The 22,595-nt window shown below is 47.1% G+C and overlaps 1 protein-coding gene across 1 annotated transcript in view; it reads right to left on the bottom strand.

The window, feature by feature from the left end:
* Itga9 (integrin subunit alpha 9) overlaps positions 1-22,595 on the bottom strand; it is a 306,519-nt gene that overhangs the window by 107,751 nt on the left and 176,173 nt on the right. The window contains exon 17 of the mRNA XM_057767071.1: positions 15,911-15,987. Within this exon, the coding sequence (XP_057623054.1) occupies positions 15,911-15,987 (77 nt within the window). The remainder of the gene's footprint in view (positions 1-15,910; positions 15,988-22,595) is intronic.

The raw sequence follows: 22,595 nt of genomic DNA, 5'->3' as shown, positions 1-22,595 counted from the left end.
CAGCGTGGCTTTGTGATTAAGGAACGCCAGGCACCTTCCAGGGTAAAATGGGAACTCAAAACTTCTTAAAAGAAACCTCAAAGTTGTTTTCATTCTTTCTCTAGAGCTAAAACTCTATAACCAAAACAGTAGGCTGCTGCTCCCTGAGTTATTCTTAGAAATGAAACGAAAATACGATTTGCTAGCATGGGGTCGGGTACTGTCAAACAAGCCTTTCTGAACCCTCGCAGGAACTTATGAGAGTCACACTTTCAGAGACGAGGAACCCCTAAAGCAGAGAGCTAAGGAGACGGGTAAGAACCGAGAGCCGCCTGTGTCCACAAAGCCCTCTCCTCCCCATTTACACTCATGTCCTTTAGTCCCATCTGCCATGGCACCAGGAGGGCCTTCTTGATGTCGTGTGAATAACAGACATCTCACTGCAAGCTCACCGGCCTCTTGAATCCTCATTAGCTCTACTTGATCTTTACCAAGGTGGCTACATACTAATTTTTAAAATTTTTAAGAAGTTACATACATTTCAACAATTAAACATGATAATTTCTACCCCAATTTCTCCTTTCACCTCCTCTATCCAACTTCGTATCCCCCTTCTGATAATTCACTCTTGTAGTGAGAAAACACCATGACCAAGGCTACTTATGAAAGAAGGCATTTAATCAGGGCTCACATTTCCAGAGGGTTAGAGTCCATGGCCGTCATGGCTGGGAGCATGGCAACAGGCAGGCATAGCGCTAGAGCATTAGCTGGGAACATGGCGGCAGGCAGGCATGGACTAGAGCATTAGCTGAAAGCTTACATGTAATTTATCCACAGCCACAAGGAAAGGGAGGGAGACAGAGAGAGATCACTAACTGGGAATGGCAGGGGCTTTTGAAACCTCATAGCCTGCCCTTGGTGAAATACCTTCTCCAATGAGGTCATAACTCACAATCCTTCCCAAACAGTCCCACCAACCGAGGACCCAACATTCAAATATATGACCCTGTGGGGCCATTTGCATCCACACTACCACACCCACTGAGCCCACTTGGTCCTGTCTATATGTATAAGGGTATGGGACCAGTGCTGTGAACACAACTTCCAGACTGGACATGGTTATGCCACTTAAGACATCACAAGAGCTACGGTTTTACATGCACAAGATCCATCCAAACCGAACTGCAGCAGAGGGGCAGGAGGTTCTCTCCAGGCCCCATCCCTATTAAGGAGCTATTGGCAATTGATAGCTAGCTCTGGGGGAGGGAGAGTCATTGTGTTTGATGTGTGGCTACTGGTAGATCTCACATCCTAATTAGGGACAAGGAACTGTGTTTTCACCAGCAGCGTCTAACAGTAGAAGGCAGGGGCCTTTGTCTTGGGTTGCTTACCACCGCACTCCCAGGGGCAAAATCAGTCTCGCACCAACTTTCTACGTGAATGCAATTTCCTGACAATTAGGAAGATGGTTCTTCAACAACTGAGAGCACCATGAAATGCCTCAAAGGGAACTGTTGTGTCCCTTATTTCACTCTTCTGTGGGACGTCAGAAGCTAGGCTCTCCCAAGGGAGTTCTAGGAGCTCCATCATTGCATGAGCCAGCAAACACCCCCAGCAACTCCACAGCAGACCATCAACTCAGCCCTCACATTTCCCAGGAGAGGCTGAGTCTGAGAGAGGACCCACTCAGCTGAGGTCACCCAGCCAGGCTGGGTCTGAGCTGGAGCTACGGTCAAATGCCCTAAGCTCTCCATGCTGTGACTCTCTGAGAATAAACTCCATCAGGAAGGGCTCTGGCAAGAAAGGTTCTTTTTAAAAATATCTGAATAGAACAGGGCTCTGTGAAGAACAGCTTCTGAGACAGCCCTGCCAAAAGTTTAAAACAATTGAGCACAGTTGTACGCCAGACATTCCGTGGGTGCTTGTTTATTTAATGAAGGACAATCTTTCTAATTTTCAAGGAATTTTATCCTCCGATAAATTTTCTCATTAATTCTAATTTGTTCGTGTAGCCTTTTAAGTGGGTCATGTTCTTTTGAATGATGTGGAATTCCTCTCTGTATGCTATGAATACCATTGGCGAATAAAGAAACTGCCTTGGCCTGTTGATGGGGCAGAACATAGGTAGGCAGGGAAAACTAAATTGAATGCTGGGAGAAAGAAGGAGGATTCAGAGAGAAGCTGGAGAAAGACACAGGAACGTTAGCCAGTAAGCCACAGCCACATGGTGATACAGATTAATAAAAATGGGTTAAATTAACATGTAAGAGTTAGTCAACAAGAAGCTAGAGCTAATGGGCCAAGCAGTGATTTAAATAATATGGTTTCTATGTGATTATTTCAGGGCTGAGCAGCTGGGAACCAACAAGCGGTCTCCTCCTACATTTGAACATAGATGCCTTTGGTATTTCCATGTGAAAGGCATCTTCAACAGTCACCAAAGATTTGAACTGTACTGTTTCTAGAAGGCCCATCTTCCAGCACTTTCATAGCTTGCTGGACACGTATTGCTTATTTTTTATTAAAAATTACTCCAGAATATACCTTTGTATTGTGTTATCTATATGGGTATTTTCCCTGCATGGATGTCTGTGTATTATATGCACGCCTAGTGTCCACGGAGGTCAGAAAAGGGTGTCAGTTCCCCTGGAACTAGAGTTAAAGACAGCTGTGAGTTACCATGTGGGTGCTGGGCATTGAGTCTGAGACCTCTGGAAAAGTAGTCAGTATTCTGAACCATTGAGCCATCTCTGGAGCCCTAATACAAATTAAAGCAGCTACTTTTTGAACGTGTTAAGGGACTCCTAATTCTTTAGCAAGAATTCATTCACTGTTCCCAATGTCAGGTGCTGCTGGTAATCAGCTAGGAGCTGTGTGAGGCCCTAGATTCTTGGCTGTACTTGTTCTCTGGCCTTGTTGCTTCCAAGGAACACAATGACCACCCAAAGTTCCTCATTGGGTAAACTGATACATTTATGTTATCAGTGACTTCTGCTGAATCCATATGGGAAGAGGACTTCCCTTCTTCTATCCAGATACCCCGCCCTGCACATACCACCACTCGATAATTTTTTAATGTTCTTAAAGACCTACACTGTGACCTTACCTGGAGATATAAGCTACTTGCCATAAAATATGATTTCCTCTCGCTGCTGGCATTGAAGTGGACTAAGTGAAGGGCACTAACTATGCAAGGTCTCTAAGTGTATCCAAGTCAATTATACCCATCAAAATTATCGCTAAAGAGAATTTTTCCATTACAACTACAGGAAAAATAAAGTAAACCAAATTGGCTACTTAAAAAAAAAAAAAAGCCATCAGCTTGAAGGCTGGGGATGTGGCTCAGCGGTAGAGTGCTTGCCTAGCATCTGTAAGGCTCCAGGCTTAATCCTAGCACCGGAAAGAAAAGCCACAGTGATAGTATTTATCTCTTAAAAACACACTTGTAAACTATCCAGTGGGGTGAGAATGGAGGGTGATCTGGAAGGAGCTGGGGGAGGGGAAGGAATATGGCCAAAATACGTTAGATGAATTTACAGAACAAGTTAAATAGCCTTGTGAGTGTTGAGAAATGCCGAGAGAGAGAGAGTGGGGGGGGGGGGGAGAGAGAAAGAGAGAGAGAGAGAGTCTCTGTGAATTTTCCCACAACGTAATTTATTAATTTTACCTAAATCTGACGTTCAAGGCTTACACACCAGGCACGTGAGTACCGTTGGTCACATGTGCTATGCTGGGCGAAGAAGGTGAGCCATGAGTGCATGGGGAGCAGGGACATCTTAGGGACACTCTAGGAGCAGGTCTGAGAGCAAGTGGTACTTTCAGGAGCGATTTCCAAAACTCACACAGGGAAGAAGACACTCGGGAACTGATGAGGGCTGTGGCATTGAGCCAGTGACCTCTCTGGGTACCCGGAACTTAATACTTAGTAATCTGGAGAATGCTCAGGAACCGTGAAGAAGCACATGTCTCAGGGCTATCCCATTAGGGATGAGGAATATCTGTCCACTTATTCCAGGCAGTCACTGGTCAAGGGCTGTTGTAGCAAGGGGAGGTGCCACCCATTCCAATCATCTCTGACGGGCAGAAGACATGCAGTTCCTGGTAGCAGAACCTGGCTAGAAATTCGGGGCAGGGATAGGAGGGATGTAGAGAGCAAAGATTCTGCCTGCTACGAGGTATTTCTCATCAGGAAATAGTCAGTGGGTAAAGCCTGTCACTGAAGGCTGCCACCAGTTAGTCCTGTTACTTCTGAAAAGGAGGGGTCCAGGCTCCTTGTGGATGGAGCCCCAGGTTCTGTATAACATATAACATCCTCTTTGTGGTCCACAGGCAGTTTCCACAAGGGTACCTCCCTAGTTTCAGTCTCTTTCTTGTGTGTTCAAGAGGGAGCACATGTATGTGTTTGTGGGAGTTTCAGGGAGCATAGGTATGTGTTTGTAGGAGATGCTGGGAGCACATGTGTGTTTGTGGGGGCTGCAGGGAGCACACGTATGTGTTTGTGGGGGTTGTAGCCAGAGGTCAACCTCAGATTCACTCCTCAGGAGCCACCTACCTCATTTTTGGAGATGGGGTCTGTCACTGACCTGGAGCTCACTGGGTACATTAGACCAGCTATCCAGGGAGACCCTGGGATATGTCTACACTTCCCCAACACTAAGATTACAAGCAAGCATCACCACACTCAATGTTTTATGTGGGTTCTGGGGATCAAACTTAGGTCCTCACACTTGCCCAGCTCCTCCCTAACTCTACATAGTTTCGGTTTCTATGGTTACTTCCAGTCCACTCAGCCCTCACAATCCTGATGCATGTGGGTAATAAACACGCTTCATAGCCAGGACTGACCACGGGAGGACTGCAGGAGCGGCAGGCACAAGTCATCCATGGCTGGCGGTTGTTCGTAAGACCTTCAGTATAGAATGCTGTCTGTGCCCTAAAGCTGTGCCCAGGCTTTCAGCATTAGACACATAGATACTACCTGTTGGTGAGCCTGAGGGTACAGATCACTGAGCTTTCAATGTAACTCTCTCTGGGGAGACTAAGGATCAGGAGAGGAGAGAGAGGTGGCAGGCAGTGAGTACAAGCACGCACTCTGCAGGGCCCTAGAAGGTAGCTGTGGACACCCAAGACACAGACAGCATTCAGTCCCAGAATGCAGCTACGGAGGTCACCCCTCAGCAGTTGTTTAAAGGCCAAGAACTCTCATGGTCAAGTCTACATGCATATGCCAGCATTGTTCCACAGCTCCCTGGATTTCTATGGACACATTTCTATTCTAAGCCAATTCCTGACCTCTTCTCTGCCACACTGCCAACTGCTCTTGATAAAAAAATTACTGAACTGCAACCAATGACAAAAATGTCCACTCTCAGATCTTTGACATTTCTATACATTGAGAGTTAAAAAGCTGGCAACATCAGCCTGCAGGGGTGAGATACCAGAAGAAGTGACCTCATCAGCTACTCCACAGTCACAAGTGTTATGAAGACCAAGACCGAGACATGGGAGGTAAATGGTAAAGCTATCTCTGGAACAGAGGGAGGAAAATGCATCCATGTTTATGAACATGTCTTATAGGACGAAACTAAAGAGACTCAGGAACTTTCAGCACTAACAGGGTTGTCAGAACCAACGGGGATTAAATATAGTAAGTGGCTCACTAACTTACTGGAATGCCAGTGGCAGTACTATTTAACCTCATCCCCATGGGGACCGGGATTCAATCTCTACTTCTCACAAGTCCACACAGGAAAACAGCCTATGCCAGTCAGTTCACTAGATAGAATTCAACCAGAAAGCAGCACCAGGCACGGTGGTATACACCAGTAAGGCCAGCACTTACGGGTGGAGGCAGGAGGATCATTAGTTGAAGGTCATCCTCAGCTAACTAGCATGTGTGAAGCCAGTTTGAAATGCATGATACCCATTCTCAAAAGTATGGGACAAAACCGGTCTCGCTGAACATAATGGACAATGAGGACTACTGAGAACTGAAGAACAATGGCAATGGGTTCTTGTTCCTATTGCACGTAATGGCTTTGTGGGAGCCCAGGTAGTTTGGATGCTCACCTTAATAGACCTGGATAGAGGTGGGTGGTCCTTGGACCTCCCACAGGGCAGAGAAACCTGCTTGCTCTTTGGGCTGAGGAGGGAGGAAGACTTGATTGGGGGAGGGGGAGGGAATGGGAGGTGGTGGCGGGGAAGAGGCAGAAATCTTTAATAATTAAATAAATTAATTAATATAAAAAAAAAGACAAACAACAAAAGACAAGAACACGCCCAGGAGCTAGGTACAATCATAAGAGGGCAGCATGGAAACCAGAACAACAAGCAACTATCACCCTAATGCTGGGAAGAGAATGTGGCTTGTATTAGTTACTCTAGGCTGCTGTGACAAAATGCCACGGCCAAAGCAACTTGCACACTTATTTTAGCTTCTGGCTCCAGAAGAGAGTCCATACCAGCAGGGAAGGCATGGCGACAGGAAGAGGAAATGGTTCATCACCATCTCAACTGCACACTGGAAGCTGAGAAAGCAACATTTGGAAGTAGGATAGGCTGTAAGCCCTAAAGCCGGTCCCTGGTGCTAGGCTCCACCTCCTAAGCCAGGACATGGGTGACTGGGGGTGGGACTTCAGTGTCAAAGCGCATGTGGCCAAGTCTCTGTTTTTATGTTTTACTTAATGAGCTCAAAGAGAATATCAATACTAATTCTATAATAACAGTCATTTTATTATGGCATATTACTATTATTACTCTACTATTAGTAATTTTACCGTGTCTTATTTGTAAATATAGAGAGAAAATGTGGTTTATGTGATGGCTATTCTTGGTCGTCAACTTGACTCCATCCGGAACTAACTAAAATCGAGACGGTTGGGTATGCCTGTGAGGGGTTTTCTTCCTGACTGAATGATCTGAAGAGGGGAGACCCCACCTAAATCCAGATGATTTGAGGTGCGAAGATTCACCTTAAGTCAGGGTCACACCTTCTGCTGTCTGCTTGAGTAAGGACACGGAAGGCAGAAGCCTTTGCTCTCTGTCAGGCTTGCCGTCACCCGGCTGGCAAGCTCACTCCTTCTCTGCTATGAGTCACTTCTTTCTGAGTCCAGAACACACAGAAGACCAGTTGGGAATCTAGACCTGTGTACTGAACAACTATTGGATTCTTGCATTTTCCCATCAGGAGACAGCCTTTGTTGGAATAATTGAACCATAACCTATAAGCCACTCTGATTAATCCCACGTATATGAATACATATATTTATTCTATCAATTCTGCTTCTCTAGAGAACCCCAACTAATACAGTCTCTAAGGTTTAAGTTTTGCTATGGTTTCAGGCATTCTCTCTAGTCTTGGGACATATTCCCTGAGGAGAATTGAGGATGATTATTACTTTCACATGTATGCGTTTTATATCCTCAACAGCGTGTAAACCCAAGCCATTAAATAGAATATGCACATGTAACTGCCAACGTTCTCTTTGCATCTGGCCATGCTCTATGGATCCTTCCTAGTCTCATGGGACAGGCCCACGGGGCACTTAGCTCCAGCCGGAGATGGAGGGTTCTGCAAGGCACCTCCCAATTCCTGCAGTGGGTCAGAGAGATGGTTCCTAGGACTGAGTATCTGGACTGAAAATCCATTTATACAAAGGTAGAAATACTTTTCACGTTCCTTAACTGCACCCACCGGGGTCAGTGTTAGTTCGTAGAGTCAGGGTAAAACACATTTACTGAGGAGAAACGAATGAAAACAGCGGCTCCCTGGCAAGGTTTGGAGAAGCATAGTCAGTCCATATTATTTAAAGTAACTGTGCTCATATCCCTGGGGACTCTGGCTGAAGAACCAGCCCATTCAGTAATCCATTTAATGGCAGGGCCAGCACGTGCACCAACAACCTTGTTTCTCCTAATGAGGAAACTCAGCCAGCCTGATGCTCCACCCCCACCCTGTCTCCTGGTCCCTCTTGGTTGCTCAAGAGCTTCCTGTCCCATCCGTTTAAATGTTGAGAGAAAGGCTGCTTCCCCGATAGCAGAGGAATTCAGAGCCTCATCAGCCTTTGCCATGAAGTTTTGGGACATCTGGAATGAATCAGGTTCATTGTCTGTAACTACTGGATTAAGGACTAAAATCCTTCGGTGGGGAGGAGGGGAGCAGAGGAGTTCCCAGGTCTGTGGGCTGTTTGGAGGTCTGATGTCATGTGAGAGGCAGGGGGCTGTGGAGGAATGCCTGCCTTGGTCCAGCCAGAGAGAGGCCCACTGCCACGTCACACAGTGTCCCACATGCCTGTGCTGCTTGGGTAAGCCTGCCAGCCTGATGACCGAAGTACTCTTTTAGGGCACGTTTCCCAGTGGGTGACATCAAATGGCAACAGAAAACAAAACAAAACAGAAAAACCCCGAAATGGCAAGTTTTCCTAATTGTACATACCTCCTGCTGTGAAGTGAGACAGCCACAGGGGAGCAGGAGCCCCAAGCTCCCCCCACTGCCCCACCCCATCTCTGGATCTGTGAGCCCCCACCCCACCCCACAGGTGTAAATAGGCACACGCTATTCAGCTGCAGCCACCGGGCAGCCCCAGCACATGCCCACAGTGTGGCCGCGCACATGCCACCACAGCAAGGCCCTCCTCTTTGAGTCTGTGCTTTCTTAAGCTCACAGCCGCTTAGAGGGAACTCCCTGTGTCCTTAGGGAGCAGAAAACAGGGGTTGGCTGTAGGTGTCACCATAGGTGCTGCAGGGAGCCACAAGGACTGTGGCTTTTAAGCTGGCTATATGGTTCTAAAGAAATGATCTGGCCTTCAAAAGAAGACCCACTTCTAGATATTATGACATTGTGGTTTCCTCTGGAACATGCTTTTCTCACACCCCGTCTTTACCCACATGCAGGGGAAACTTCTAGAACATGTTTCTAACCTGGTTTAGTGCTGGTACATCCCATTGACCGTGCAGTGACACCAAGGGACCCTTTCTCAAATGATGCATGGACTGGAAAGTGGGATAACGAAGAAATCAAGCATGCAAAAATAGATTATTATGTTAAATATATATTATTATGTGATCTAGCAACATGCGCTTCCTAAAATAAATAATAAATTAATGATGAGTTGTGGAAAAGGATTTGAAATTTGCCACAACTCTGAGGCAGGGACAAATGACATTTCAAAGTATCTACCGTATCATCTAAAAGCATCTGTCATTTCTGTGTGTGACAAAGTCACAAGTCCCGAGCGTGTCAATGTGGCTTGCTGCCCACATCCACATTTGGATAGAATGTTAACATTTTCTTTGAAGCTAATGACAATCAAGATGTGACCATCTTCCTGTCTCAGCTCACAGACCCTATGAATTCCAGCTCAGATCACCAACAGGGCATGGCACGTCCGTGCGACATGCTGGTGGGGCTTTGTTTCAGGATGGGGAAGAGGAGCTGTGATGGAGGGGAAGGAGGTGGGGAGGGCATGCCCAGCCTTGGATGCTAGGAAGAAAGATGACAAGGGAATTTTAAAAAGACATATAATAATAAAATCAGCAGCTAGAGATGACCTTCTTGACCTCAGTCCCACCCCTGCATTAACAACAGCTTCTCCACAATCCTACAATCCCTGCATTACCAGCAGCTTCACCTCATCCTCCCTCCCCTGCATTACCAGCAGCTTCACCTGATCCTCCCGCCCCTGTATTAACAACAACTTCACTACAATCCTACAACCCCTGCATTAACAAGCACCCCTTTCCCCAACCAGTGCCATTGTCCTTGGCTTCTCAGTCGGCCCTCATTGTCAGCCACGTTCAGAGAGTCCGGTTTGATTACATGCTCCATCCGTCCCAGTCCAAGCCTGCTGCTCTTCGTAATTTGTTTTTTTTTTCTCACAACTACAAGTCTGCCCTGCTGTGGTGAGTCTAGTATTTAGTGGTAAGAGATCTAATAATTGGAAAAAATCTTAACAGAATGCTAAGATGGGAAGATGTGAGGATTCTAGTGGCATTGTTCTCTTGGTAAGTCCCTTGCTTGGGGTCCAGTTATTAAGACAACAGTTCTGTCATCACAATCCTGCTGAAGAGACTCTGACACAGAAACCTCCCATGACTATCTTTGAAAGCTAAAAAAAAAAAAAAAAACCAAATAGAAACTTTTTAGGTAAGCATGGATGGAGTTGGGGGTGGGGAAGTTCAGTGTGTGCATGCAATCAACTCCTCCTGTGGTAGCTATGGTTACTGTCTCAGTCCTCCCTCAGTGTCCTTCTAAGGGTCCCTGTTCTCTGCCATCCAGGGAGAAGGTGGAACAATCCCATCACAATCTCAACAGCGGAAGGGCTGCCCATGGAGTTCTCCATTGGGGTGGATTCTGTAGTGCATGTACATGGAAGGCAGCCTCAAGACTTTGAGTCTGACAAAGAATGGGGTCAGTTCTTTGGGTGGCAGACTCCCTGCCATCCCCAGCCTCAACAACAGCAACAACCACAGAAAAACAAACAAAATTCAAGGAGAATTTCCAAGTCATTTTCACCACGGTGCAATGGCCATAAAGACAAGGGGCATTCGTCTAAATGACAGAACACCAGACTTGGGAGCCACCACCAAGCATTTTCCTTGCCTCTGCCATTCAGGTTTTGCCTTGAGCTTAGGTAAATGACTCCCAGACCCCTGGTCAGGCAGCTTTGGCTTTCCCTATAGCATGAGCTCTCAAGCAAAGCTTTTTCCTGAGCCTCAGCACTTCTTCAGGGCAACACAGTCATATTCACCTCCCAACGGTGTTCTGAAGCTGAGGTGGCTCGAAATCACCTACTGAGTGCTCACCATCCAGCAGGCACTATTTTTTTTTTTTTGAGACAGGGTCTCTCTCTGTAGCCATGACCATCCTGCAACTCACTCTGTAGACCAGGTTCGTCTCAAACTCAACTGTGTAGCTGATGATCCTGACCACTGTTGAGAAGGAGAACAATGTGTTCCCAACTGTGGGTGATCTTGAGGTGGGGCAGTCCTCTCTACAAGCTGGTCCTTCATGGGTGGGGTTAGCCACCTTCCAGCCAGCCAGCAGTTTGGGGAAACACACTCTCTCAATCCCCATGAAAGCAATGTCACCATGGTTACAACCAGAGTATAACTATGTGGCTGGGAATGGTTTGGATGTTGCAAACATTCCAGTCTCTTCAAAGCCCTTAATTTTTAATTGGGGTCAGCTGTTAAGGAAGCCTTGGCGTATTCCACTATCCCGGTGGGCTGCATCAAAACCAAAGTTTTCAGCACAACCGCCACAGCCTATCTTCCTTTCTGTTCTCTTCTTGCAATCATATCTGATGCTTTCGTAGGCACTATGCATACCCTGACAGACGGACGGATCGTCTGTGAAGGATCGTCTGTGAACAGAACTGGCAGCACTGTTCCATGGAGACCGGCTGAGCAATTTCATCCCTGTTCCCGGGTATTTGTGGATGGCATGTCACAGCACCTGGCTCAAATGTGTTAAAGCTCTGGGAGTTTAAATTCAAGAGTTGGATGTCTAAGCGACAAAAAACCTGCAGAAACACAAGTTCTCCACAGAGAAAAATAATATCCAATGGCCTGGTTGAGCTCTGCCTGGGCTCCTTAGCGAGTCCCTGTCTTGAGAGATGAAACAGGAGGAAACACCAGCTATACCCACGGTCCTGACTGTTCTGGGCGACCCACTCACTCCCCAACATTTTCCATCTACTTTCTTTTTTAAAAATTACAATCACATGTGTGTGTTGGGGGGTTATACATGAATGGAAGTGCCCAAAGAGCAAAAAGGAGATGTCTGATGCCAAGGAGCTGGAGTTATAGTCAGCTGTGAGCTGGTAACTGAACTTGGTCTCTAATATCAGTCAACACTCTGATCAGCGATGTCTCTAGCCCATCCCTCTCCTCCATCTGCCGTAGCATCTTGCACTCAGTCTGCCCAGCCATCACAGGCATCCTTCCCATATTCTTGTGTTTCAGCTTCATCGTGAGAGCGCAGAACCCACCACAGCTAGGTTCTAAAGATGAACGCAAGGCCCAAGTTCTAGCCAAGGTACCCTGGTGAAGTTTTTTGGGAGCACCATAGTGGGGATGATCTTGGCAGCACCCGAAGGCTAACTTGCCATGGATGCTGCTGTTCCTGAGACAGTTGGTACCTACGCCTCAGATCTTTTCCAGGCAAGACAGAGTTGAGATGATGGAAAGAGTACCAGGCTCAAAGCTTCAGTGTCACATGTTATTTTTGAATGCAGGGGACCAAATAACCCTCACCACCCCGATATCCTGTGTCCTGGGCACCTAAGCATGGCTTTCTGCATCCCTGTTAGGTTTAGTCTCCTCTTCTGGGGCTCTCCTATCCTCCTCTGTCTTCAAAATAAAGCCCTAATTTATGGGTGTGCTGTAATCCAATTCCTTTGTTTCCTTCTGTCTCATCTTAGGTCTCCCAAGCATCTCCACAAACCTAGACGCCCGTAGTTCTTCACAGGAGCCCAGATCTCTCTCATATTTCCCTCTACTCAGAGTGCCTCAGTTTTCTCCACTTCCCTTGATACGGGCTCCTGGAGATGCTTCCTGTAAGAGTCACTCTTCCCCCCCCCCCACCACCAGCCCATCCCCCCTTCTCACACCACCACCGCCAGTCAGTCTCTTGGGTGGCTCCTGCCCAGACTACACAGACCAGGAGAGCAGGACTATCTCTACAGCTGCTCACAGTACCTGCTCAAGCAAGAAGCGAGTGTGTGCTGCACCCCAGACAATAACAAATCACAGGTTAGTCAATAACTAAGAAAGATTCTTCTGCCTCAAGGCACTGAACAGACTGAACCCCGTCTAGAGCCTCGTTCCCAGCACCGTTTTCTGGTGATGTCTTCCCTCGCATGCTGGCTCCCAAGTCTGTAGTTTGGTTTCCTGTATCCACTCATCAGGCTATGGATGGTTGCTTCCCTGAGACCTTCTGTGGGAAACCAGCATCACAAAGGCGTCTTTCATGGAAGGGCTGGCCGTGGGAAGAGACCATAAGTCCTATAGGAAAACCCCTCATTCCTAAGGATGGGCACAGAGATCTAAGGACACTGCTCAGAGTTGCAGAAACCTCACTCAGGTGCCAGGGCTTATGCCTCTGTCTCTAAGGTAATGAAAGTCCAAGAAAGGCCAAAGTCACCCTGAAAGTGCTATGGTTTCAGGATGAGAGATGAGCCTGCCCTGTTCCTTATGGACCACAGTAGACCGTGTCATGGCTCACTAGCCTTCGCCCCTCTCTATGTTCATGCCCTGTCCCATAAATTTTGGAAATTCACTCAGTAAAGAGGCAGAGACTTTGAGTTTGGCCATGGGACACGCTGCAGCAAAGGGAACAAGCCGAAGTAGCAGTGTCCCAGCTCGGAGCCCAGGCCTGAAGAGCTGTTGTTTCTTGGCACTGGCCCTCAGACAAGTCTGACATTCTTTGAGAAAGACGATGCCCACTCTAGCCCACTGGTCCCAGGGAAACAGTGAAAGAAGAGAATTAGGCTGGGGCAGCCAGGCCTAGAATCTCCCCCTCCTTAAACTCACAAACATGAAAGCATCTGCCAAGGTATAGCTGAATGCAAGCAACCTTCAGGTGACCTGCACATGCGTAAGAGGGAACGATTGGCACTTTGTGCCACTGATCTCCCCCTACCCCGCCACGCACGCGTGCGCATGTACACACACACACACACACACACATACACACATGCACGTGCACATGTGTGCAAATAAATGCACATGAAGAGGGGAGAAGAGAAATACAACCCTCTGAATCCATTCAGTGTTCGTGTATATGTGTATGTGTTCAGTGCTAACCACTTGGACTAGATAACCTATTAGGGGGTTCATACCTGGAGAAAACTTGAGTCTCCCTCTCTTGGCAGCCATTTATCGCCTACAGCTCTTCATCCCTGGGTGGGGCCTTGATTGACTGCTTCCATTCACATTGGGATTTGCACTGGTGTTGTCATTGCATGGGTTTTCCTTAGGTGACCATATCGGTAAGATGGCGCAGGCACTACTATCACACCTTGGGTTTTTCTTGTCATGCTTCAACAACACTCTCAAAAGGCCAGCAATGGAAGCAACTTACGCCAAAGTGCCTTCCTGACCACGATCTTTGAGTTTTCCATCTTGCTACACAGAAAGCACAATTCACAAATGGCTAGAGAGAGTGCCAGGACTTTCCTAGCAATGCTTAACCACGGATCAAGTGGATATTTTCCTACCACATGAGGTCTTCTATGATCCAAAGTAAACCTCAGCATTTACAGTCTAGCTCAACATGAAAAGAAACTCATGTATTTTCCCTAAAATGCTTTTTTGGAAGACCTACCTAAAATTAAAATGAATGAGCTGATAATTTATGAACCTTCTTTAAAATTGATGTATCTAACTACCCTGGGAGGCTCTTCTCTCTGTTAAACAGCCCCATTATCCACTCTCTGAGTCTAAAGCAATTTCCTAAGCTTAGGAAAGCATGTGCTACTTGAAGCCACTACTTCTTCCTGAGTAAAACCAGAGGCAATTAGCATCTGAGATGCTGGGAGAAGTGTTCATGTGTGTGCACTGGGGGCAGGGGCTGGCATGCTCCAACTAAAGAAATGGAATCTTAGTGTGGTTTGATGAATAAAATATTATTAAACACCCAAAATTAAAGTGTGGGGACCAAGGCACAGTGGTCGAAGTGTTCGTCATGCGGGTACGAGGACCATCAGTTTGTTTCCAGAACCCATAGGAAGAGCCAGGCTTGGTGGTCATGCTAGTAATTCTAACACTGTGGAGGAGAGACAGGTGACCACAGGGGCTCACCTGGCCAACCCGTCTAGACTAGTCAGTCGATCGTTCTAGGTTCCCCAAGGTCATAATGAGAGAAGCCCGCCCCAGAAAACATGCTGTACAGTTCCTGAAGATGATACATGTAACATTGACTTCTGGATCCACAGGCACACACGTGAATGCACCTCCCTACACATACACACACACAGAAAAGCGACAATGACATAGCACTGCAGCCAGGCATGGTGGGACAGATCTGCAATCCCAGCAGTCTAGAGGCTGAGGCAGGTGAGGTGCAGAGGCCAGCCTGGGCTACGGAAGACTTTATCTAAAACAAACATGCAGAAGGGCAAAAAGGTCCCAGGGGTGCGTATCATCACTGGCTCAGGCAGGGCAAGCGCCCTAGGAAACATTTTCCACAGTTCCGTGAATGCCGACAATTGCTTTGAGAAGCGGCTGTACGTCTTGTGGGGGAGGGAGTTCCTGGCTCCAAAGCTAATATAATCTTTCAGAAGGCGTGCTACAAAAGGAAACCATTGTCTGACATGTGGCTGACTCAAGACAAGCACGGCCATTCTAAAGCCTACAATGAAAGGCTGGCGATGGGGAAACAGAAGGCTTTGGTGTGGTTCATCTCTAGCCGTGGGGGATTGACAGACTATGGGAGGAAGCCCTGAAATAATAAAAGAGACCGCTTGCACTGGCAGGCCCGCTGCCCCCTTCCTTCACCCATCCTGCTTCAGAGACCGTTCCGCTGCTAAAACAGACACCACTGTTGAACGTCAGGGGAAGAGATGAGAGGAATCCTCACATAATACTATCTTAAGTCACATGGGACCAAGCCCAGAGGTCAAATGCTGGCGGTTTCCCATGGTGCAATGTAAAACAATGTAATTAATGCCGAGTCCCCCTCAAGACACAAATAAGCAAAAATTATCAGGAGCAGTCCATTGTGATTTGGGGTGAAATTGCAAACTGGACCCCAGCTAATCCCTCTGGTAGTATCTGCTATTAAAATTGTGTTTTTAACATAGATTCTAAAACGAGATCACAAAATATCCCATACTGCTTACCCTGGTTTTGCTTGGGGAAATCTGAACTTCTAGGCTTCTTGGAACAGCGTCATGAAAGGAACAGCATCGTGAGAGGAATGGTGACGTACCTGGAAAGCAGTAGTTTCCCCCGAAGCTGCAGGTCGGCCGCGCAGTCCTCAGACCGGCAATTCCTTTCGAAAACTGTCTGCGGGAGAGAGAACAGGAAGGTTGGCACGGAATCTAAATGAATGAATAACGGCCAACTGTCTACTTCCGAACCAGGCCGGTCTCTTCCTCTGAGCCCCCCAGGCTTTCTCCTCACAACCCCAAGAAGCCAGTTCCCTGGCATGTGGAGGGGACTTTCTCTGGGCTCCAAGGGAGGCCCTGTCAACAGTGGTCCCAAAGCCATGAGCACATCCCCTTCCTGTTCTCTAATTCTCAGCTTACTGAGAATTCTAGAAGCAAGCAGGAAGGGCTGGGGAAATGGCTGTCGGTAAGAACACTTCTTGTGTCAATCTTAGGACCTCAGTGTGAATTCCCAGGTCTCTTGTGAAAAGCCAGCCATGGCCACGCATGACAGGTGCCTTTCAGCCCGAGCTGGTCTAGGAATCTTTCAGATGAGCTCAGATATCAGAGACCAACCCTCGTGTAAAGCACCCTGAGACGTCAGGCTTCTCGGTTCTCCGTCTTCCCTCTTTGGGAGGAAGAAGGTCTTTCCTTGAACCATTTTCTGCACGTTGCATTACTAGTCCCAGGGGAAATGTCAAAAGGCAATCAGGCCTCCGAGCTGACGGTTCAAGAGGACAAGGATATTTCAGCAGCCAGCGGTAAGCAGAAAACATCACTTCTCTCACCAGGGCTGGGCCTCAACAGTGAAAGCCCCACTCAGTGCTGGGGCATGAAGTTCAGTGTCAAAGCTGGCTTGGGTTCCACAGATCCAGGGATAAACCTGAGTGAGTGTGGGCTGGCCTGTGGAGTTTGGCCATGCATTGGGAGCTGCACCAGAGTGTGGGCCTGCCTGTGGAGTTTGGCCATGCATTGGGAGCTGCACCAGAGTGTGGGCCTGTCTGTGGAGTTTGGCCATGCATTGGGAGCTGCACCAGAGTGTGGGCCTGCCTGTGGAGTTTGGTCATGCATTGGGGTACTGCACCAGAGTGTGGGCCTGTCTGTAGAGTTTGGCCATGCATTGGGGAGCTTCACCAGAGTGTGGGCCTGCCTGTGGAGTTTGGCCATGCATTGGGGTACTGCACCAGAGTGTGGGCCTGTCTGTGGAGTTTGGCCAATCATTGGGGAGCTTCACCAGAGTGTGGGCCTGCCTGTGGAGTTTGGCCATGCATTGGGGAGCTGCACCAGAGTGTGGGCCTGCCTGTGGAGTTTGGCCATGCATTGGAGTACTGCACCAGAGTGTGGGCCTGTCTGTGGAGTTTGACCATGCATTGGGGAGCTTCACCAGAGTGTGGGCCTGCCTGTGGAGTTTGGCCATACAGCGGGGAGCTGCACCAGAGTGTGGGCCTGTCTGTGGAGGTTGGTCACACCGTGGGGGAGCTGCACCAGTGTGTGGGCCTGTCTGTGGAGGTTGGTCACACAGTGGGGTACTGCACCAGAGTGTGGGCTGGCCTGTGGAGTTTGGCCATGCAGCGGGTTTGGACTTTGGATGAGGTTGCAACTTCCTTTCCCTGAAGCATAGGAGGATGTGAGCATTTGTCCCTTGTGGTCTCCATCTCTCTGATGTTCTGGTCTATGAGAGCATCCTCGCTGCTCGGCAATGGAGAAGTTTCACAACCCCAACAGCTTTATTGTTGCTGTAGGAGTCGGAAACCGCCCTTCATTAGCTGTGATTTCCCGAGCTCCAAACTCTGTCGAGGACATGCTCAGTTGGCAGGTTTCCTCCCCCTCCCACCAAGCAGAGCTTGAGGTGACTTGTTCTCTTCTCAGACTGTCGGTCCACATGGCCTCTCAGGGTGCCAGTATGGACTCCAGCAAGCCATTGGCTAACAGAGAGTCTAGACTCTACCAGACAGGGCAATTTTGCTCATGGAAATTCATGATCCCATGCCACATTTCCAAAAGAATAAAGTGTCCTAGCCAACATTCCCTTCCTTGATTATCATGGAAGTCTTGGGGAAAAGAGCAACTTCCTGTGTTCTTTTGGACCCTACAGAAGCAAGGAAAAAAAAAAGCCAAATTCAAAAGTGATTTTAATAAACGTTTTCTCTGATATACCATCACCACCACGGAGGAAACTTGGGAAGAGGGTGTGGGGGCTGTACAGGTGTCCAAGGTGAGACGATAGGAAGGCCCCATGTGCTTTAGGGAAATGAAAAATGGAGGCACCTTTAACAAGCTGATGGAACTTAGGGGCCATCGTGAGCATGGCCCTACTGAGTCAGCCTTTGAACTGACTTTACATGGATAATTTTACATTTTTCCCTATTTTTTACATTTAGATTCATCCTCTCAATCTTATAATGTCAGATCCTCAAAGCCTAGACCCATTTCTAATCACGTATCTTTCACTTCACAGGCAAGTGAGATAGGCGTGGGAAGTTCCAATATCAGATCCCTATTTATTATCAACTTGGAGTTTGCTTGTTGTTTGGAACCTTTGTTACTGTGTGATGACTTCCTTTGTGTTGAGACAGGCTGTGACTCCAAGTCTATTTTCCTGATACACAGAGATGCTACCCCAGCTTTGCCTTATAAACGCTACCATCCTCAGGTGCACCCATGATTGAAAACGAACTTTATTTATTTATTTATTATTTATTAATGAGCTTTATATAGACAGCATGGGATGACCTACGGTAATGGAAAGAGATGGGATTAGAGGTGTAACTGGGAAGAAATGTGGTTGGGAAGACGCTGTGGAATACTACTTCAAGGATGTACAGATGTGTTACATTTGTTTAGGCTGCATTTGTGTAGTGATGTGAAGATGGGCTGCTTTCTGTAATAGCCAGAACCTGGAAACAACCTAGATGCCCTTCAATGGAAGAATGGATGAAGAAAGTATGGAATATATACATATTAGAGTACTACTCAGGAGTAAAAAACAATGACTTCTTGAATTTTGCATGCAAATGAATGGAAATATAAAACACTATCCTGAGTGAGGTAAGCCAGACCCAAAAAGAGGAACATGGGATGTACTCACTCATATTTGGTTTCTAGCCATAAATAAAGGACATTGAGACTATAATTCGTGATCCTAGAGAAGCTAAATAAGAAGGTGAACCCAAAGAAAAACATATAGGCATCCTCCTGAATATTAACCTTCATCAGGCGATGAAAGGAGACAGAGACAGAGACCCACATTGGAGCACCGGACTGAAATCTCAAGGTCCAAATCAGGAGCAGAAGGAGAGAGAGCACAAGCAAGGAACTCAGGACCGCGAGGGGTGCACCCACACACTGAGACAATGGGGATGTTCTATCGGGAACTCACCAAGGCCAGCTGGCCTGGGTCTGAAAAAGCATGGGATAAAACCGGACTCACTGAACATAGCAGACAATGAGGACTACTGAGAACTCAAGAACAATGGCAATGGGTTTTTGATCCTACTGCACGTACTGGCTTTGTGGGAGCCTAGGCAGTTTGGATGCTCACCTTACTGGACCGGGATGGAGATGGGTGGTCCTTGGACTTCCCACAGGGCAGGGAACCCTGACTGCTCTTCGGGCTGACAAGGGAGGGGGACTTGATTGGTGGAGGGGGAGGGAAATGGGAGGTGGTGGCGGGGAGGAGGCAGAAATCTTTAATAAATAAATAAATTAATTAATTAATTAAAAAAAAAAAAGATGGGCTGCTTTGCCTGCCAAAGGCACCTGATTGATCTGACAAAAAGCTAAACGCCCATAGCTAGTCAGGAGAGGGATAAGCTAGGTGGGGCTGGTGGGCAGAGATAATAAGTAGGAGGGGAAATCTTAGGGGAGAGAGAGAAAGAGAGAAAAGGAGAGGAGAGGAGAGGAGAGGAGAGGAGAGGAGAGGAGAGGAGAGGAGAGGAGAGGAGAGAAGAGAAGAGAAGAGAAGAGAAGAGAAGAGAAGAGAAGAGAAGAGAAGAAAAGAGAAGAGAGAAAGAGAGGGAGACGCCTGGGGCTATCCAGTCAGGCAACTGCTAGTCAATCAGACACAGGAAGCAGGAAAAGTAGGCATACAGAATAAAAGAAAGGTAAAGAGCCCCAAGGCAAAACATAGATGAAGAAAAATAGGTTAAATTAAGTTGTAAGAGCTAGTGGGACAAGCATAAGATAATGCTGAACATTCAGAACTAATATTAAGTCTCCGTGTCTTGATTTGGGAGCTGGTTGGTGGTCCAAGAAAGCCTGTTAGAGGAGGATGGGGGATGGGAAGGGGTGGGATTGGAAGGGGTGGGATGGGAAGAGGAGGTGATGGGAAGGGGTGGGGATGGGAAGGGGTGGGATAGGAAGAGACAGGATCAGAGGTGGCAATTGAAAGAGGTAAGGACTGGGGAAAGAATGAGATCTCAATCCATCTGTCAAGTTTTGTGTCTGTCCTTCTGACCTCTCTCAAGCCAGCTCTCCCATGCTCTCCCTCTTGGAGACCTTGCATATTTAAGGTGTAAACAAGTGAGCACCCCGAGATTTCCTCACTGATGGCGAAACAGCCCTAGGTGTGAACCGGCTTCAGGGTAGATGAAGGTGCTTTTCAAGAATCTGCACCGAACATCTCCCAAGCTCCTTCCAATGCCATCAACAGTTTCTTCCACAGAGAAGCACAAGCTAATGGCTGCTTCCCTGCCATCCAGCAGGGTCTATGGCGATTGTGAAAGTCGTTACCATGTGACTTTTCAAGCCAACTCCATAAAAAGCAACAGAGCTTTCTCCTAGTTGTTTGTTCTTGGAACTTAACTTCTCTGAGCCAAGGAAACCCCAGCTTTCTGTAAAGAGGTCCCCATGTGATCAGGCTGTCATGGGAGTGGGCTCTCAGGGACCTCAGAGCCCCCGATTGGAACCCAGCAGACATGAGCTCTGTGCAGAGAGATGAGGTGGCTTGACCAAGGCCTGCCAAATGGAAAATTCATGAACAAATCCGCCATTTCCCACATTTTCCTCTCTGTTATTGATATTTAGTTTCATTCCATTGTGATCAGAAAACATACTTGGTATGAGTTCAAGCTTTGTTAAGATTTATGATTTGTGATGATTTATATCTTCATGCGCATTCTTCCCTGGAGAACATTCCTTGTGCATTGGAGAAGAGTGTGCAATCTTCTGTCGTTGGGTAGAACGTTCTGTGCACATCTATGGGTCCTGCTGGTCTACAGTGCTCTACAACCCCTGCTTCCTTGTTGCTGTGATCGTTTGAATGAGAATGACCTCCATGGGCCATCTGAATGTTTGGTTCCCAGTTGGTGGACTGTTTAGGAAGGATTAGGAGGTGTGACCTTGTTGGAGGAGGTGTGCCACTGAGGATGGGCATTGAGGTCTCAAAAGCCCACAGCAGTTCCTGTCTCCGCCTCTTTCTGCCTGGTGTTTGAGGGTCAGATTTAAGCTCTCAGCTGCTGCTCCAGCATCATGTCTGCTTGCCCACTGCCATGTTTTCTGCCATAGCGGTATGAACTCACCCTCTGACACTGTAAGCAAGCCCCTAATTAAATGATTTCTTTTCTAAGTTGCCTTGATGGTGTCTTGTTATAGCAACAGAACAGTGCCTAAGAATCAGTCAGTGTTCTTCTGTGTGTGGTCTCTATCCATAGTTGAAAGTAAGGCACCAGGATTGAGTTCTGTATTCCTGTCAAGGTCTCCTTACAGAGCTGCCAATAATTATTTTACACATGTAATTTACTGGTGTTGGGAGCATACACATTAATAATGCTTCTGTTACCTTTATTACTATGTAAAGATCTTTGCCCTCAGAGGCAGCTCTTGCTCTTAAAGTCTACTTTAAGTTCACATGTGTGAGACACTCTTGCTTTCTTCTGGTCAATGTTCAACATATGCTTTCCTACCTCTCTGTATACTTGTTGGTCACAAGTGAGATTCTGGTAGACAGTTTGACTATCTGTATATGTTTAACACATTCCATCATTTCATATCTTTTTACTTGCAGGAATTTAGTCTATTTACAGTAGTTAAAAATAGGTTACTGTCTTTTATTAACATGTATGTGTGTTAGTACATGGGTGTATGCATGTTCACATGTATGTGTATGTTGAAGAGTTGGCTATACTCCCATGCTTATTACAGCACTGTTTACAACAGTGACAATATGGAAACAACCTATCAACAGGTAAATTTAAAAAGAAATGATTCAACATCCAAACATTCCTCAACTCCTAATGGGAGCCAAATTCCTCAGTGGCTTCCCGTGTAGCAATAGATTTAATAATCTATTACCAATTTAATAGCCTTCCTTAAGTGGGTGTGGTGGTTTGAAAGGAAATGGCCCCCAAAGGGAGTGGCATTATTAGGAGGTGTGTAGGTGTGGTCTTGTTGAAGGAAGCCTGTCAGGGATTTTTTGCTCAAGCCATGGATGCCTATGAGTTAAGATGTAGGATTCTCAGCTCCATCACTATGTCAGTCTACATTCCACCATGTCTCACCACGATAACAATGGACTGAACCTGTGAACTGTAAGCCACCACAAATTAATAAGAGTTGCCATGGTCATAGTGTCTCTTCACAGCAACAGAAACCCTAAGGCAGTAGGGAACACTAAACACTAAAGAACAGGAGTGGGAGGCACAGTTTAAAACCCTAGCTGAGTCGAGCCCCTTAGTAAACTGGGAAAGCAACTGCTTTAAGGGTAAATTAAATGGGCCGCACAATTAAATCAAGAGACCTGTACCCAAC

Source organism: Chionomys nivalis, chromosome 4 (assembly GCF_950005125.1).
Source record: "Chionomys nivalis chromosome 4, mChiNiv1.1, whole genome shotgun sequence".
NCBI lineage: Eukaryota > Metazoa > Chordata > Mammalia > Rodentia > Cricetidae > Chionomys > Chionomys nivalis.
This window is presented reverse-complemented; position numbering and strand designations above follow the sequence as displayed.